Raw genomic sequence first — 17,205 nt, 5'->3', positions numbered from 1 at the left:
AGACAACCCATTCTCTGGGCACAGGTTCAGCAAACATCGATCGAGTGGCAGTGTACCTTTCTCAGTGTGTGGCTGTCAAAATTCATAAGGTCGCCATGAGGGTTTTTGCAGACCATGACACACCATTCGGAGCCCTTAGAAACCTCTACATATTAGAAATAAAGGATGCCCCCCGTAAGGAAAAAGGTTGGGACTGTAGTTGAATCAGTTGGCTCCAGATTATTAGCGTTACGGCCAAAAGTGGGATCAGTGTCTCATGAATGCTTGGTAAAAAGAATGGGGTGGCTCAGGAGTGGGGGGCTTTGGATCAATCCTTGCTCATCCTTAATGCAAGCATTCTGTAGGAAACAGTGGTAGAGGCTGGATGAGTGGGAGATAGTCCAGATGCAATGCAATTATTATGGGGAGAATAGAAACTTGCAGCCTGTGATTTTATTTTATTTGTAAAGTGCAAAGAAAGGCCCGAAGACATAAGGGCACTACACAAGAGGAAAATACAAACACAAAGAGCCAGGGACAAATAAAATACCCTAAAAGCAACCATGCTCAGGCGATGGGCCCTTAAGTCCAAAAACAAAGCAGTATCAAAAAAAGACATATCTTTGCTCAGACTTAAAAACACACATCATCAAGAACAATCTTAACATTAGAGACGAGAGGGCAATACTTCAGGATCTTACAGTGGCTCAAAAAGACATGGAGGTTACTGAATCCACAACCTACAACAATAGAGCCAACATTGTTGTCTGTAGACCAGTCCTTAACTTGTATCCTTCGCATGAATCTAAGGTCTTGCATTCTAATGCATCCAGGCCCGGTTCTTGCCTGCAACCAGTAACCAGCAGAGGACCTTATTTCTTAAGGACTGTCTGGATTCCCACTGCTCAGATTTGTTTACATGAGTTAGTATGAAGTTTCTACGATCCATAATACAGCCTCCCAGGTAGAATCCTGAATCTCAGGCATGCTCAACTTCTTAGTGTGAATGTCCTTCTCAACTTGGGAAGCTATAGGGTTACCGGTAACATTTGCAATACTCCTGCTTCTTATTGGCAATGTTTTTTCAGCACACAAATATTTTAACAGTAATGAAGGAACGCACGCATTCAAGTCTGGCTTGGAAAATATATTGTTTGAATTGGTCCTCTGTGATTCGGAGTTCCTTGGGTTCCTTGAGAGGATCTGTCAGATGCTTGAGTCCATTTTGGTCAAGGTACTTTGGGTGTTTTAGATGTTCAGCTTCAGTAAGGTTCATGGGATGCAGAAAAGCAGTTAGGGCGGTATAATGCCATTGGACAACATATGCCAGTAAATCTGTAAGATGAAGGATCATCTTGAAGTTACAAGTGTCCAATTTCATAAGCTTAACTACAGCACAGAGTGGTGTAGTCTCAGTGGAAGGGCTCAAGCAGACTCTGACAATGGCATTAAAGTTAAGGACGCATTCCCTAAAATACAGGCCCCTTTGGTGGGATGTTTGTTTGTAGTTAAAACAATTCTGAAGCTACAGGTCCTAAAATAATTCTGAAGCTACAGGTCCTCTGGCTCTTTCAGTTAACAGTACATCTTAGTGCTCGTGCTCTCAGACACTATGGTGAGGGTGCAAAGAACTTTAAGCAAAGGATTATGTCCTAAAATAAACTGAAGGCAGAAAGCTTCCATACGGAGCGAAAGAGGCCATGCCCAAAGGGAAAGGGTGAGAACCAAACAAGAACAAAAACCTGCAACTATTGCGTGGATTTACTTCCCAAAAGAATTCAGCAGGCTCAGCATGTTTGTTGAAAAACATGACACAGATGGACAAAAGTCTGAGATTTAATCAACATTACGTTGTTACTGGATTCCCAGTATAAAAAGAAAATCCCTTTGTATGATGAAAATGTCTTGTGCAGAAAAATGTATTTGCAGTTCAAATGTGATTTGTATTCAATATCCATCTTTCACTATGTGTTTCGGAGTACAAAATGTTGTAAAATGTAAAGCCTAGAGTAGTTAAATGTGATATCCTCTAAGCACAGAGAATACAAGTCAAAAGTACGTTTAATAAGCCCTTTGTGTGTTTTTGTACTGAGTATAAACAATTATTGGCTACTATGTGCTTAAATGAGAATACCACAGTTCAAATTAGGCTGGGCAGTAGGGGTCTGGTTTCTGCGCCTGATAGACCAAATCGTGGGGTAAAACAGGGTGCTCTCTTGCCCCTGTGTTATTAAACATCTACCTATCTGAACTATCTTAAGCATGGGAAACGGCCAGTACTTGCCCTAATAAAATAATGGGGACTAGGGCCTATTGCCTCTCTTATGCAGACATGCCTCTCTTATGCAGACAACCTCATCTTATTCGATCATGCTTTGCTGGACCTAAAAGAGCAATGGAAGTGCTACAAAATTATGGTATGGAACATGAGCTCATGTTGAACTTTGACAAGACTATGGTAATGCACTTCTCGCATAAGCGGGTGTTGATCCCTACTTTGGCTACTGATGGGAATATCATAGAGTGTGTCCACAGATATAAGTATCTAGCAGTCAAATTCACCACTAAGACTGACTATGAAGAACTGAAGGAAGCTAGAAAATGTAAGGTTAGCACCAAGCTGAATATGATACATAGATGTGTAAGGGCGGCCTCAGGTTTTAGCTTCCAAGGTATTCTCACTCTATACAGGCAATGTTTCTGGACTTCATTATTGTATGGCCTGAAAGCAATTAGTATGAAGGATTTCTCCTGGTTGGACGTGCTTGAAGGCAGATTCTGGTAGAAAATGCTGGGGTTGGGACCTAGCATTTCGATAGAAATGTTCTGCTTCAAGTTGGGCCTCACATCACTGTACGCGGTGGCAATGAAGTGGAGAACACTTCTATACTTGAAATCGTTTATGGCTCCAGTTTGTCCATTGTTGGATCTACTGGGCCAACAATTAACCTCTGCCAACCTCGACTTGCTGGTACCACTTACACAGACGAGCTTTGGAATCATGGGATGGACACCTGTTTGGGAAGACAGCGGGCAGGAAATGACTAAGAAAGCTACCCGTAAACTTGAGCAATGGGATTGGTATGCAAATTATGAACATCTTGCTACTCTTACTAGCTTTTGTACCATTATAGACCAACTTGACCACAAATATAAAACACTCTAATGTTACATTCAACTCTGCCCTTCCCCTGAACTGCGCAGGTTTGTGTTCTTATTGAGAATTGGTAGATTGCCAGTGCTGGCCTCTATTGATTCATAGCAAGGAATCCCTGAAGATACAAGGGGATAACTTCCCATGGTCTATCAGGTAAACTGAAGACTGCCCAGCATGATTTTATGGAGTGCAGTGAACATGGCCCTCTGTACATGAATATGCTTGGCCCCTATGTCTCTGATCTTAACAGTATCAAGAGCATATCATTTTGGCGGTATTGCTTGAATTCTGGCCATACATCTATGCATATTGCCCTGTTTAATAAGTGGAATGAATTACTGAAGGAGGGAAAGTTTGGGAAAAATATCCAAACTGAATAATTAAGTCCAAATGTCTTTGTCGGTATCATTATTTAGTAAAATGGTGCAATATAGGTTGTCTCATTGTAGTAAAATTGTGCAATATAGGATTAAATGAATTGTGATGTGTATATGCTATCTATGTAACTGAGTTTTAATGAAAATTTGGAAAATGTGATATAGAATGAAATTAATTGTGATGTGATAAATTGGAGGATTTACTTGTGTATATGATATCTATGGAATTGGGTTCTAATGAATATTGGTATTTTTACCTTTATGTATCGAATTCTGTATGTATATCATGATAAAGCTCATTAAGATATAAACATAATAATAAATGATTATAAACGTTTACATGTTTTACTTTGATTTAGTGTAATCTTAACTTGCATGCCCTTTATGACACAGATATTTTGCAGCACCGAGATGCCATTATATTGATGCAATGTGTTGCGAAATGTGCTTAATCACATCATTAATAATTTCAAATTAAATGTTGTCAAGTAACATGCAGATAGTTGCTAAGAGTGGGATGGAGGGAATGATCCTCGGGCACAGGCAATAATAATTCATTGGCCCTGGACCTTTGTCCATAGCAGTTGCCAAAACAATATAAGGCAGTGTTTTTGTGTTGTTTTGTTTCACTTGCCAAGATTTTATGTAAGAGATTATTTGGAATTTTTGGAATATGCACTTGAATTATTCTAATGTAGCTTTTATTTCTTAGATGGTTAAAGTTTGAAGAAGATGTGGAAGATGGCGGAGAGAGATGGAGCAAACCCTACGTTGCCACTTTATCACTACATAGCTTGTTTGAATTGAGAAGTTGTATCCTGAATGGCACTGTTTTGCTGGACATGAGAGCCAGCACTTTAGAGGAGATTGCAGGTACATTAATTTATTTCATGATGATTTATATGGCAAGTAACAAATGCTTCATATGATGTAACACGGTATACCATTTTACAAATGGTTTATTAAGGTGCCAGGATGGTGGGAGAGATTTTAGTGCCCTTCCCCCCAAACACTGTGCAGGTTGCTTTCTGCACCCTTTCAGATCAAAGTCTCTGAGATTACAATAAAGGCCTCACAAGCAGAAAGTCTGTGGTTTCAAATAAAGTCTTCACATGCCTGTGGGCATTTTCACTTCTCTTCCATTTACACCCCACTCTTGTTTTTTTGCTCCTTAGCTCCTTGTATTCTCATTCTTATCTCTTGGGAGAACTGTTGCCTGGGTCTCAGGCTCTATGTACCTGGCCTGTCGCCTGGTTTCAGAAGTCGGCTTTTAAAAAACGTCTTAAACACAGAGACTGGCCCCCATAGCTCTTTAAAGGTGTGGTTTGCATCTCCTTGCCAGCTCTCAGTCTTAGGGTTTGGCTTTAGTCCCCAACACTCTGCTCCCTACTACCTCTTCAATGAGTTGTAATGATATTATCTTTATGGGGACTTTCTCTTCAGCCTGTCTCCTCTACTCTCTTTCTCTTGTCAAACTCCTCGATGCTCTGATACATGCTTGTACCTCAACCCAACCTCCCGTGTCCTTGGTGGCTTAGGGTGTTGATCCATCCCTACAGCCCTTCTCTGATCTTAACTTCATTCCTTCTCCCTTTTCATCTCTGCATCATCCTTTACTCTTTTGCCAACCTCCTTTACACATGTCTCTGTCTCTTTTCGGAGGTCTCTTTCAAGCTCCCCCTGAATACCCTCCTCGTAGGCAATAGTTGTTACCTCCTCCATACAATTCTTAAACACCCGCCTCTGTTGTTGATTCCAGGGAGGATAGCTTAGGGACAATGTGCTCCTCTTGGAAGCAAGACAACACGGAGCCACACACGTTCCATCCCCGGGTCCGCGCTTAGAAACCTCTGGGTATTAAGCACGTTATAAATAACCTATCATATCAGTATCCTTCTGCCTTTTCTCCCCTTCTTTCTTCTGATGTCTGCTCCAACCTCTTTGATGTTCTCCCCTCCATTCAACAAATATCAATCTCGTATGTTCTCCTTTCACATCTGTTTTCCCTCTTCACCCCATCCTACTTTTCACCACCTTCTTACTCTCTATCCCCTTCAGCTTCCTCTCCTGCTCTCTGGCAACCTCTCTCCAGCTGCTTTCTTCCAGTTTGCTGCTACTCTTTACATATGCCTCCTCTAATTATTATTCTCTGTCTCCAATCTTCTGCTCTGGAGCTACAAAACTCAGTTGTGCTGGGAACTGACCTTGATGAAGTGGTTAATCCGAATGGTTGCAGCCTCATAGGCTCGTGCAGACTCATGTTAGTCTGGCCATTGTCAATGGTGGGGTACACTATATAGATCTGTCCCCCTTGAGGACGTTTTTAAAAACGGCATTCTTGACAGCTCCTCCTTATGACTTGGTGGCCGCTGCTGCTCTCTCTATCTGTATACTACTAGAAGGTTATTTTGTTTCTCTCATGTTTTCAACAGGTTTGTCTGAGGGCTGTGAGCTAGAGTTCCTTCTGAAAGTAGGTTATTGCTTATGTGAGGACTATGCTTCCTTCTGCTGCTACCGTGCATACTAAATGGCAGAGGGTTTGTGCTCCCCATAATTGCCCTCTTTGAGGGGGCCACTTCTCTTGGGCGCTTAGCTTTTTCCTATAGTCTTCCTGGCCACACATTCGTTACCCTACTGTGGTTTGGGTTTACCTCATGGAAAAGAGAGAGATCATGAAGATGTAGACCCTGTCTAGTAGCCCAGTAACATTGGTTACAGATGTATTTGCTACCATCCCATCTGTCTTTGCTTCAGGGGCCCACTCTCAAAGACTGGTGACCCTTCCCTCTGTTCCTCCTCACCTGGGTCTTTGGGTGAGCTTCCCAACACCTTTGTCTTCTTCTTCCTCATACTGGTCTTGGGTGTTCTGGTCTTTCTTTCCTTCTTGTCAAAGAGACATGGGCGAGCTCCCCGGGAAGTCACCTTGCCCAGGTGGCGAACACCTCAGGCAAAGAAGGACTCCAGGGAGCCAACCCCAACCAGGGAAAAAGCCTTTTGCTTGAAAAAGCCCAGGGACTTTGGATGCAGGCGAAAGGTTCCTTGAGTTGTGGTGAGCTGGATACGTCCAGAGCAAAATCGGCGTTCTGGAATCACTGTGAATCCTGAGTTGAGGTGTCCATGGCTGACATTCAGGATAAGCAGGAAAAACTCCCCTTCTTCATGCAGGAGTAGGCACAAGCTGCTATGCGGTGCTTCCCACAAAGGAGGGCATGTAAGGAATGCACGAGTAGTGGATACCACAGAGTGAGGTAAATGGCTCACAAGCCACACGGGAAAAAAGGCACAGTGAGGACCATGAGAATAGGGCACAAGCACTGACAGGTGGGGAAAACCCAGCCAGAGCCCTGGCGTGAGAGAAGGAGAGGCGGAATAAGGAAGAGACAAAGGGAAACCACCGACCGCGTACAACCGGGAGGGAGAGCAGCAAACAACAATGAACGCTGAGAGGGAGGCAAGGAGGGAAAGTACCTACAATTAGAAAGGCAAGGGAGGAAGTCAACTACAAGCATGCTCACCAGTAAGTAATACGAGTTACAACGCTCCGAGTCCCATACTGGAAGCAGCTAAATAGTGGTGGCGGCCATATTGGAAATGAGCTAGACCGCTCATTGAGAAAACGTTACAAAATGTGCCGGCCAATCAATGGAGTCCCCTGCATTTCCAGTACTGCCACAGGAGGAACATGACAACCAATTAGGTTTTCCTTTGGTCTTTTTCACTCCAAATACAAGGTTGACATTCCTGGATCTGGTCCAGGTTTTCACTCTGATGAAGGAGGGGTTTTTGGATGTTGTAGATATTCTCTAGTGGACTTTCACAAATGAGCTAGGTGACTTGGCCTGGGATATTACTATTCTTCAGCATTTGGGGATGGCATCTAAAGGTCCATGTGAACATGACTCTGTGTTTACAGGTCCCAGCTGTGAACACATTCAATTCACATAGCTTCAGGGGCAAAGAGAAAAGAGGGAGAGTTGATATTCACAGACTTGCAACATTCAAATTAGGTAAGTGCCAAAAGATGGAAGTGCAATAAATACAAACACATCTCAAAGAGGATATCAAAACACAATAGGGCCAAATAGTAAGCCACATAAGTGCCAAGCTGAAGTAAGGAAACACTCCAATGCGCATCATGAGAAACAAAGCAGTTTGACAAAGCCCTGAGAGATTTCTTCTGCCCTGACTGAAGTAAGCAGGTAATTCCAGACGGTGTCACATACTTCCCCCTTGTTATATACTTCCAATTTTTGTGTCAAAACATCTGGACTGGATCGTCCATAACAACCCCAGAGAACCGAAAAATACATACATGAGGGACATACAACTGCATACCGTCCAATACTTTGTACCTCATGCAATGTAAAAATGGCTGCAGAAAAGTATCTAGGTGAGACCTACCAGGAGCTGCAGGAAAGGAGGAACGTATATAGTTACACGTCCACGAATCAGAAGACAGATACACTAGTGTGTCGACACTTCATACAGGATGGGCACACATTGCAGGATGTATTTATGATGTTTTAATAGGTAACCTCTTGAATAAGACACACCAATGTTCACGAGAGCTCAAGTACTTGAAGACATTTACAATACAAGACATGGGTCTGAATCTAGATATTCCCTTAATGCAAAACTATGTTCAATGTTATGACTTGGACTAGCAATACAATCATATCAACAAAACCAGAAGACAGCCCTCCAGTACCACCTACTACTAACAGCTATTGGACACTACGGTTCTGAATCCCTAATGCGTGAGGATACAGGACATTTACAACTGAAATCTGGGGTGTCTAAGATCAAATGTTTGGCACTCATTATTGAGCATGAGGCACATAGAGAACACAGGGTTATTGCACCATTCAGAAATGGCTTAAGTATTTTGCATTAGACACATTGTATGCAAGACAGGATGCAAGTGAGAAGCTCCAGGCATACTGAGGCAACACTGAAGACTGCATTGGTGAACCTTGAGAACACATTTTCTGGTGCCACATGCCAGCAAACCAAAGCATGTGTATTTATATTTCTACGTGGTCCTGAAACTACATAGAGATTACAAAACTAGTTTCTATACTCTAGGTGAAGAAAAACATGCCCTGCTTTTTCATTGTCTATTGTTAAATATTTCACTTCAATTTGTTTATAAAAGAATATTAGTAATTTCTGAAATTAGTGGGGCCCACTTTAAGACTGCCTGTGCCAAACTTTGCGAACATATTACATGCAACTTTCATGTGGAAACTTTTTGGTTTCTTAAAATGCAACTATCAGCTAGAAAAATGACTGTCTTCCCAGCTTTTTTAAGGTCCTTTAGAAAAGGCAGCCGTTCACAGTCTGCATTCCATGCATATGATTACTTCGCCCAATGAAGTTTAAACTGAAATTATAATGTTTTCCTTTTTTTCACTTTGAGAATGAACTGAACAGTGGGTGCTTCTTTGCAAATCATTTTACTCGGCACCAACCTCAAATGCGAAAGCATTGTTCCAACTGCAAACAATACTTCCAGTTAGTCAAAATCTGTCAATACTTCTGTTTTGTGTGGTTTCTAAACTGGACTAACACTGCACCACATGTGTCTCTGCACACCACACAGAAACATATATGAATTAGTACAATCTTAGCAGTCTTGATGGGCAGTTTGAGTGTGTGGATTATGTTGATTATGTTATGTTATGTTTCCCCCTGCACTTGCGCGATATCAATGTCACCTGGCCAATAAGATCGTTGTCTCGGTCTTACCGCTGTTCCCCCTCCCTTGCCTCGTCGCACCTTGAAACACTTGTGTATAGGCGCGTTATAAATGCCATATCATATCATATGTTCGAGGTACAAAGAGCCAGTTCTCCAGTCAGCATGGTGGATGATGAGCGTATTACTAAAATAAATCTCAATTTTGAGTTTAAAATAACCTCCACCAAAGGGAAATACAGTTCTGGATTTGTGAGAATGCCATGTCCCTTTCTATTTATACAGTGCTTTATCCCCTGATATGAAATGTCTCTTGCCTTTGGGCCCAGTGGGAAATGCCCCAGGTTATCAAAGGCACCATTTGCACCTTTTTCTAAAATGTAAACATGTTTAAAGTAGTCTGTTACACTAATATGTGGTGAGAACAGCTCATCACCCTTAATTTCATTTTGAGGTATTACACAAATTAGAATGGCCATCTCAAGTGTAGTCATACTTCCAGCTTCTCCGTGAAGTACCTGCAACACAAGAATCATCCAGTGCTGCCTCCTTGTGGCAGTGTGTGGGAGGTCCCATTGTTTGAGCTTGCAAGGAGGACATAGGGGTTTCATGACCGCTACATGGCCACAGGCACCTTGGTGGGAGCCTTCAGTCTTCCTTTGAATAACATGGTTGTGTGTGCCTAGATCAAGGCTTCTAAACATCTTCTTTTATGATCGGGTGTGCTCACATGGAATCAGCTTTTTCCATCTTGATCTGTCATCCGCTGATATGTACCAGCTTTAGGAGCCACCATGTTGATGCCCCCTAGAGGGCTGGGACAGGAACCCACCATCTTGACTGTGCTCTGTTGACCAGGGACATGTCAAGTGATCAGACCACATTATACCTTTCCTGTTTAGTCTCCCCTTCTAGTGTTGACAGATAAGAGTGGCGTGGGGTTCCTAATTGGCAGTGCGTTCAAGTCCTCACATGTAAACTAGCTGAATGGATAAAGAAGATATTTTAAGGAGATGGATTAGCAGCGGTGCAGAAAGGGAAGAGTGGGCACTCCTACCCACCTGATACTTAATGCTGTGAGAACATTCCCTAAGCCGCGCTATACTCCACTGTGAGGTAATAAGACAAGAAATATGTTGACTTCTGAATAGGGTTACGAGGTGAGCAATGTCAAAATGTATTGGTCAGTATCGTTATCAATCATGAGATAAAGCTCTTTGCAGGTAGTTAATTTGTTCCCTACTGACCCAGAGTGTGATGATATCGTCTCACATTGGAAAAATGAAAATAAAGATAATGCATATGGCAAATCAATAGGTTGTGCTTATTCAGAATGAATGAAAGCAACTTGACAAAAAACAGAAAAATGTCTAAAAAAATGAGTGCTTGTATTAACAATGTGCCATATGCCGACACATGTTTCGACTGAGAAAGGAGTCCTCCTCAGGGCCAGCGCGGTTCAGTTGCACTCTTGATTGTGCTGTTTGTACACCCACAATAAATAGTTGATTCAACTAGTAAGCCAGCAAGTAGTTCTACTGTAGGTTAACCTTTGATGCACATAACATTTATCGTAACAGCAACCAGTTACACTACTGTTGGAAAAACCCTCTCAACTTTGGAAAACATTTACAAGGCTATTGATTCTTGAATCTGGTCATCCACTGGTTTATAACGCCCATATTAAAAAACAGAAGCATTTGACAGTCAATTTTGAAAACAATTCAATGAGACAACTGGCTTGTTTTCTTCCAAGGTTGCACTCTAATAAGAAATGGAGAAAAAAAAAGTGAAAAGAGGGAGGAAAGGGGAGGGGAAAAGGGAGCAAATTAGTCTAATTCCCACAGATGCGCATACCTTGCATATCATATAGTCGACGTATGTTTCATATTTTCTAAGAACATTGGACTGTGCGAACATATTGAGATTGGCATCACGTTTAAAAGTTGTGAAAAATTTAAGGTTGTAGATTTGTTGTTCACGAACGTTGGAATTATAAGATCGGACGATGAAAAGGAAAAGACCCGCCCCCCCCCAAAGGGGGCTGCTTACCTAAAACATTACATTCACATACTCCTATTTGGTAAGTTGTTACATACAGATATATGTAAAAATAATTTACAATCAGCCTCTACATAGCTCATCCTAATCTAGACAGTCTATCCAAAAACACTCACCTTACTTCTCGTTCATGAAATTGCAGGTGAGAGTTTCTGGATAGACTGCCTCACCTAGTTACAAACAGGCATACTGAGGAGTCTTGCGTGCTTTGCTTACTATAATTCCAGCCTTCAAATATCCAGGTGTACTCGACCAGCAAACTATCTAACGCAACTTTGGAGATATGTGACCAAAGCTCACTGACAGAGGCAACACGCCTAGTTGAAGTCATGCCATATGACCAGAGTGTAAGCGGCTGAATGAAACTGTGTAACCCAAGTAATAGGTTAGGATGAGCTATGTAGAATAAACCACGAGGCTGATTGTAAATTATTTTTGCATATATCTGTTTGCAGCCATATCATTTTCATGTGATGAACGGTTGATTTCTGTCATGGACGCAGAAAAAAGATGTCCCTTGCGCCAAGTGGCTTCTAACAACTTACCAAATAGGAGTATGTGAATGTAATGTTTTAGGTAAGCGGCTGTTAGGGAGAATTCTCAAAATGTGCTAATTTCCCTTACCATTTGAGACTCCCAGCAACTTTGCTGGATTTCTAGGATTTTATTATTTTTTTACCTGGGAAGAGTGTGGACCTTTTTTTCCCACTCTTCCATGTATTTTGATGTGTGTTTTACTTTTGTGTTCTTTGGTTATGGAGTTTTAAAACAACTCCAGAGGCATCATCTTTTTCTGTGTGTCACACAGCACCTTCAGTGCAGTGGCACAGGGATGTCTTTCAGACTTCCCAAGGTTTACACACCTTCTCTGAGACTGACTACCGTCTCCCAGAGCATGTAAAGTTAAATTGACTTTACTAGTCTCTTAAATTTATAGATCCAGCTCACACTATCTTCCTATAGAGTGCTGGCGGGGTTGCCTAGCTTCCCCTGAGTGAAAACACTCCTGTAACAGTCAAATGTTACCCTTTCCTAATTTAAATGGCTAGTGGCAGTGGTTTAGATCAAACTACTGTGATTTTTGCCGAACGCTAACAACGGTAGCTAAAAATCGGGTAGGCCATGTTTTTCAATATGGCGCCCCAGACCTATCAGTAAAAACAGACTATGGTCATGTTTTATCGCCATTTCTTTTAGGAAAGGTCCTTCTTGTGTTTGTCTCCGTGCGCCAAACCAGGTTTGGTCCCTTTGTTCATTGGCCTTTGGCAGGCTTCAGTGCTGAAGCCCTCCTCTGGCGCCTGAGTGTCTGGGATGGACAGGATGTGAGGGAGGTGCCCGAAACTCCCTGTGCTTAGTCTCCTAGGAGACCTGAATGCACTCTGGCGTGATTGGCCAGCTGGCTGTCTGGCAAGGACAGCCACCCTGCTGTGTGAGTGACAGCCAGTCTGGAATGAATGGGGGAAAACTAGTTTAAAAGCAGGTCTCTGGGGGGCGTGGCTAACCGCCATGTGAAGAGGACGTTCGCTCCTTGCGCTCCGCTTGATGCGACCATCATAAGCTGCTTTTAACTACTTTTTTCGGGGGCTCCGAACCCCACGAACCGCCTCATCGAGGGCCGACATCCTGCTGCACCTGCGGGTCGATTCCTGTGGCCCTGGAGGACCGGTCTCGCCCTATAGACCGTGCGACACGATCCCGCGGACCAGGGCCAAGATGGCGGCTCCCGAGCCCTGCAAGATGCGGCGGCCCGCACTCTAAAGCCGCTCGCGCCGTAACACTCAGCTGAGGGCCGAGGACACACGAACGCCCAGCTGGACTGACGAGGGGGGCCTGTGGGGCACCCGTGAAGCTTGGAGCGCGAACGACGGTGCCAACGGGACGACCAGCCTGGAACGTCCCGGACGAGGGCGCTGCCAGCCACAGAACCGGGAGCCAGGGTCTCGGAGGCCCTTCGAGGTGAGCGGGGGGGACTAACGCAACCGACACATACAGGCGTGCCCGGCCTGGTAACCCGAAGAAGCGGCCCCGGCGCACACTATCCGTCCCCCCTGTGCCTACGGAGCCGCCCACAGCATACAGCGATCCGCCATCGCGGCCCACCCGATACGGCTTCCTCGGCCACTCCATCGCGGCTCACCCCGGCCACCTCGGTAACAGCGAAGCCCGGAGGCTCAGTCGACATGTCTACCAAAGGAGCAAGGGCTAAGCAACGTCAGACCACCATCGACACGTTCACGGCGGCGGGGCCCACAGCGCCAGATAACATGAGCGAGACTCTTGCTGCAGACCTACCCGACCCCTTGGGGCCTTCAGCGGAACCTAGTAACACACAGATCCTTGAAGCTATCAAACTTTCCCAGGCAGCCGTGGAGCATAAAATAGACGCTGTCGCTATAGACTTGAACCTCCTGCGCCAAGACGTCCGATCCCTGGCCGGCAGAACAGAGGTGCTGGAGGCCCAGGTCCGCGAGAACACGGAAGCTAAGACAGTGCTCCTCAAAGATGTCGATGCACTTCAACAAAAAGTTAAAAACCTAGAAGACAGGGTCGAGGAGGCAGAGGGGCGCGCACGCCGCAACAACATTCGCCTCCTGGGGCTCCCGGAGGGCATCGAGGGATCGGACCCCACGAACTTCGTAGAGAATCTCCTGATACAGGAGATTGGAGCAGAAAAACTCTCTCAGGGCTTTGTAATCGAAAGGGCTCACCGATCCCTCACATCGAAACCCCCTCCTGGCAGCCCACCCAGACCCGTGATCGCAAAAGTACTTAACTACAGAGACCGGGAAACCATCCTCACCTTCTCGCGGTCAGGCGGCCAGATCTGCAGGGGTTCAGCCAAGATATCCATCTACCCTGACTATACATTTCAGGTTCAAATGAAGAGGGCACAGTTCATACACACCAAAGCAAGACTGAAGGCTGCAGGCCTACGCTACATGCTCCTCTACCCCTCCAGATTGAAGGTGATACGAAACAACAGAACTCACCTCTTCGATACCCCGGCAGAGGCCCGAGACTGGATGGACAGGGAGCAGATCCCAGATGTCGAAGTCAGGAAACGACAACCCCGCTGAGCCCCGTCTCTCAGGGCCCCGGTGCCTTTCGGAGGCCCCACCATGGAACGGCCACTTACGCCGCAGCTGACCGGATTTCATAACACGAGGCGCCCGGACGAACACTCTCCTACCCCTGGAAGTTCTTTCTTGTTAAGGGTACTCATTACCCGCCCGTAGGGCACCATGCGACCGTCCTTCGGTCTAAAGGAGCGGAAACGGGTCTGTCATAGTGAGGAGCTCCTCACTCGACCTGGTTTATGTTGGGGAAGTTCACAGTTACGGGGGGGAGGGATAGGGGAAGTTGGCACAGTTGTTAAGTGCCCGAATCAGGGACAACCAAGACCACCAACATCCATTTCAGTCAGCACGGACGAGGCACCTACCCTCCGCTGGATAGGCTGGCAGTCACTGAAGCAGAAGTTCAGGGGTGCAAGTAACCCGGCTGAGACCCGCATGCACGAATCTCCAGGAAACCACAAGACCCCCACGATCCTCCGGCCACTGGTGGTGCTCCCGGGGGCGTTGGACATAGCCACCAGAATCCCAAATCTCACATGGCCGATTCGTTGAAAATCCTGACGTGGAACGTCAGAGGCATGAACAGCTTCGTGAAACAACGGCGCATACTCTCCTATATTAAAAGAAGCAAAACCAAAATAGCCCTGCTACAAGAAACACACCTTACATCGGACAAACTGAAAGCATTGGCAAAGGCCTGGCGTGGTACCCTGGTAGGTTCCTCCTACTCCTCCTACGCCAGGGGTGTCCTGATCTGGGTGGACCCCTCTGTCCCCTTCCGGTTGGTCGGCTCCAAAGCAGACAATGAGGGCAGGATGGCAATTGCATGTGGCACCATTGAAGGGAGAGAGGTTTGTCTAGTCAGCACTTATGCACCCAACCATGATGCAACCACCTTCTTCCACTCCCTGTATCCACGCCTCGGCCCTTACAGGGACCAAACCATGATATGGGGGGGCGACCATAACTGCACCTTAGACCCCCTGAGAGACAGGTCGGACGATAAACATACACGCCCTTCCCCGCCTGCCAAAATTCTGTCAAGGTTGATACAGCAGTTACAACTCCGAGACTTGTGGAGAGAACAGCACCCAGATGCACGTGTGTTCTCCTTTTACTCCCCTCCTCACGCAGTCCACACTAGGATAGACTACCTTTTCGTGAGCCTAGAACAACAGGCAACGTTCGGCGGTGCTCAGTACCAGCCCAGAGTACTGTCCGATCATTCCCCACTAGTAGCCACCTGGGAGATCTACCCGCCTAGACCCCCGGTCCCCACCTGGAAACTTAGGGCTGAAGCTCTCCTAGACATAGCCCTCCGCGAACACATTGCTGATAGGACTGAAGACTACTGGGAAAGGAACCTCAACAGTGTTAAACACATAGGCACCGCCTGGGAGGCATACAAGGTGGTCCTGAGAGGGGAGATGATTGCAACCATGGGCGGAGCACTGAGGTCGATTACTTCCTCCTTAGAACATGCAGAGAGTGAGTTGGGGGAGCTCGAAGGCAGACTAGACCCATCCCCAGAACATTTACAGAAGGTGATTGACCTCAAACAAACCTGTCTCACGCACTGGGAGTCCCTGGGTAGGCTGAGCTATGCCAAACACACTGAACGTACCCACGCTCTAGGTGATAAACCTGGTAAACTCCTAGCTTGGCTGTACAAGAGAGAAGCCCCCAGAACACCCATTTGCCAAGTACTCAAACCAGATGGCTCCCTAGTGCACACCCAGACTGAAATTAATTCGGTGTTCTCTGACTTTTACAGCAATTTATACGCCGAACCCCCACCCGTGGACGTCTCCGACATAGAGGACATCCTGGACGACATAGATCTCCCCAGGCTAGAGCCCCATATGACGGACGCCTTGGACGAACCCATCACCCCAGATGAGGTCAAGGCAATCATTAGGTCACTCCCAACCGGTAAGTCCCCAGGCACTGATGGCCTCCCTGGGGAATTTTATAAATTGTACGAGGAGACCTTGGCCCCACTGTTGGCACAGGTGTTCAACGAAGCCTACGAGCGGGGTGCCCTCCCCGACTCCATGAGGGAGGCGGTGATTGTCCCTCTCCTGAAACCCGGGAAAGACGGATCGCACTGCGGCTCATATAGACCCCTCTCCATGTTAAATGTCGATTGCAAGATCCTAACCTCCCTGCTAGCTAGTAGACTGCGAAGGGTAATTCCCCACCTGATCCACCAGGACCAAACGGGTTACGTGCCCGGTCGCTCCATAACAGAGAACCTGCGTAGGTTGCACCATATTATGTACAGCACGGAGCAGAGGCCTCAGAAATACGCGGTGGCGTCACTAGACGCCACCAAGGCCTTTGATTCAGTGCGTTGGGAATGGCTTTATGCCACTATGGCTAAAATGGGGATAGGACCTGCCTTCCTGAAATGGACCCGGCTAGTCTACACCAACCCCACCGCTAGGGTGCGCACGAACAGGACCTTCTCAAACAAATGGGCGTTACATAGAGGCACTCGCCAGGGCTGCCCACTCTCCCCGATGCTATACATCATCGCCACCGAACCCGTAGCCACGTACCTTAGGCAGGAATACGGAGATGGGGGTATTGTAATCGACGGAGTGACCCACCTCGTCTCTATGTATGCGGATGATACGCTATTGTTCTTACATAACCCTGAACACCTCCTGCCCTACATCCTAGAAACACTGGACGGATTCAGTAGATACACGGGTATCCGTATTAACAAAGATAAGTCCTGCCTCTACCCGCTTGCCGCCCTACATAAAGATGGCCCTGGATCCCTCCCCTCCCTAGATCTAGAATGGCAAGCGACCTCCTTTAGATACCTGGGAATCACCATACACCGGGACCC

At 45.9% G+C, this 17,205-nt stretch overlaps 1 protein-coding gene across 8 annotated transcripts in view; it reads left to right on the top strand.

The window, feature by feature from the left end:
- Nucleotides 1–17,205, top strand: part of SLC4A10 (solute carrier family 4 member 10) — a 1,479,043-nt gene that overhangs the window by 893,268 nt on the left and 568,570 nt on the right. For all 8 annotated transcript variants that reach the window (XM_069616332.1, XM_069616329.1, XM_069616333.1 and 5 more), the window contains exon 5: nt 4,226–4,386. In XM_069616332.1, coding sequence (XP_069472433.1) covers nt 4,226–4,386 — 161 coding nt within the window. The remainder of the gene's footprint in view (nt 1–4,225; nt 4,387–17,205) is intronic.

This window comes from Ambystoma mexicanum, chromosome 9, assembly GCF_040938575.1.
Source record: "Ambystoma mexicanum isolate Mex_15411 chromosome 9, UKY_AmexF1_1, whole genome shotgun sequence".
NCBI lineage: Eukaryota > Metazoa > Chordata > Amphibia > Caudata > Ambystomatidae > Ambystoma > Ambystoma mexicanum.
Note: the sequence above shows the minus strand (reverse complement) of the source record. Positions and strands in the feature narration are given on the sequence as shown.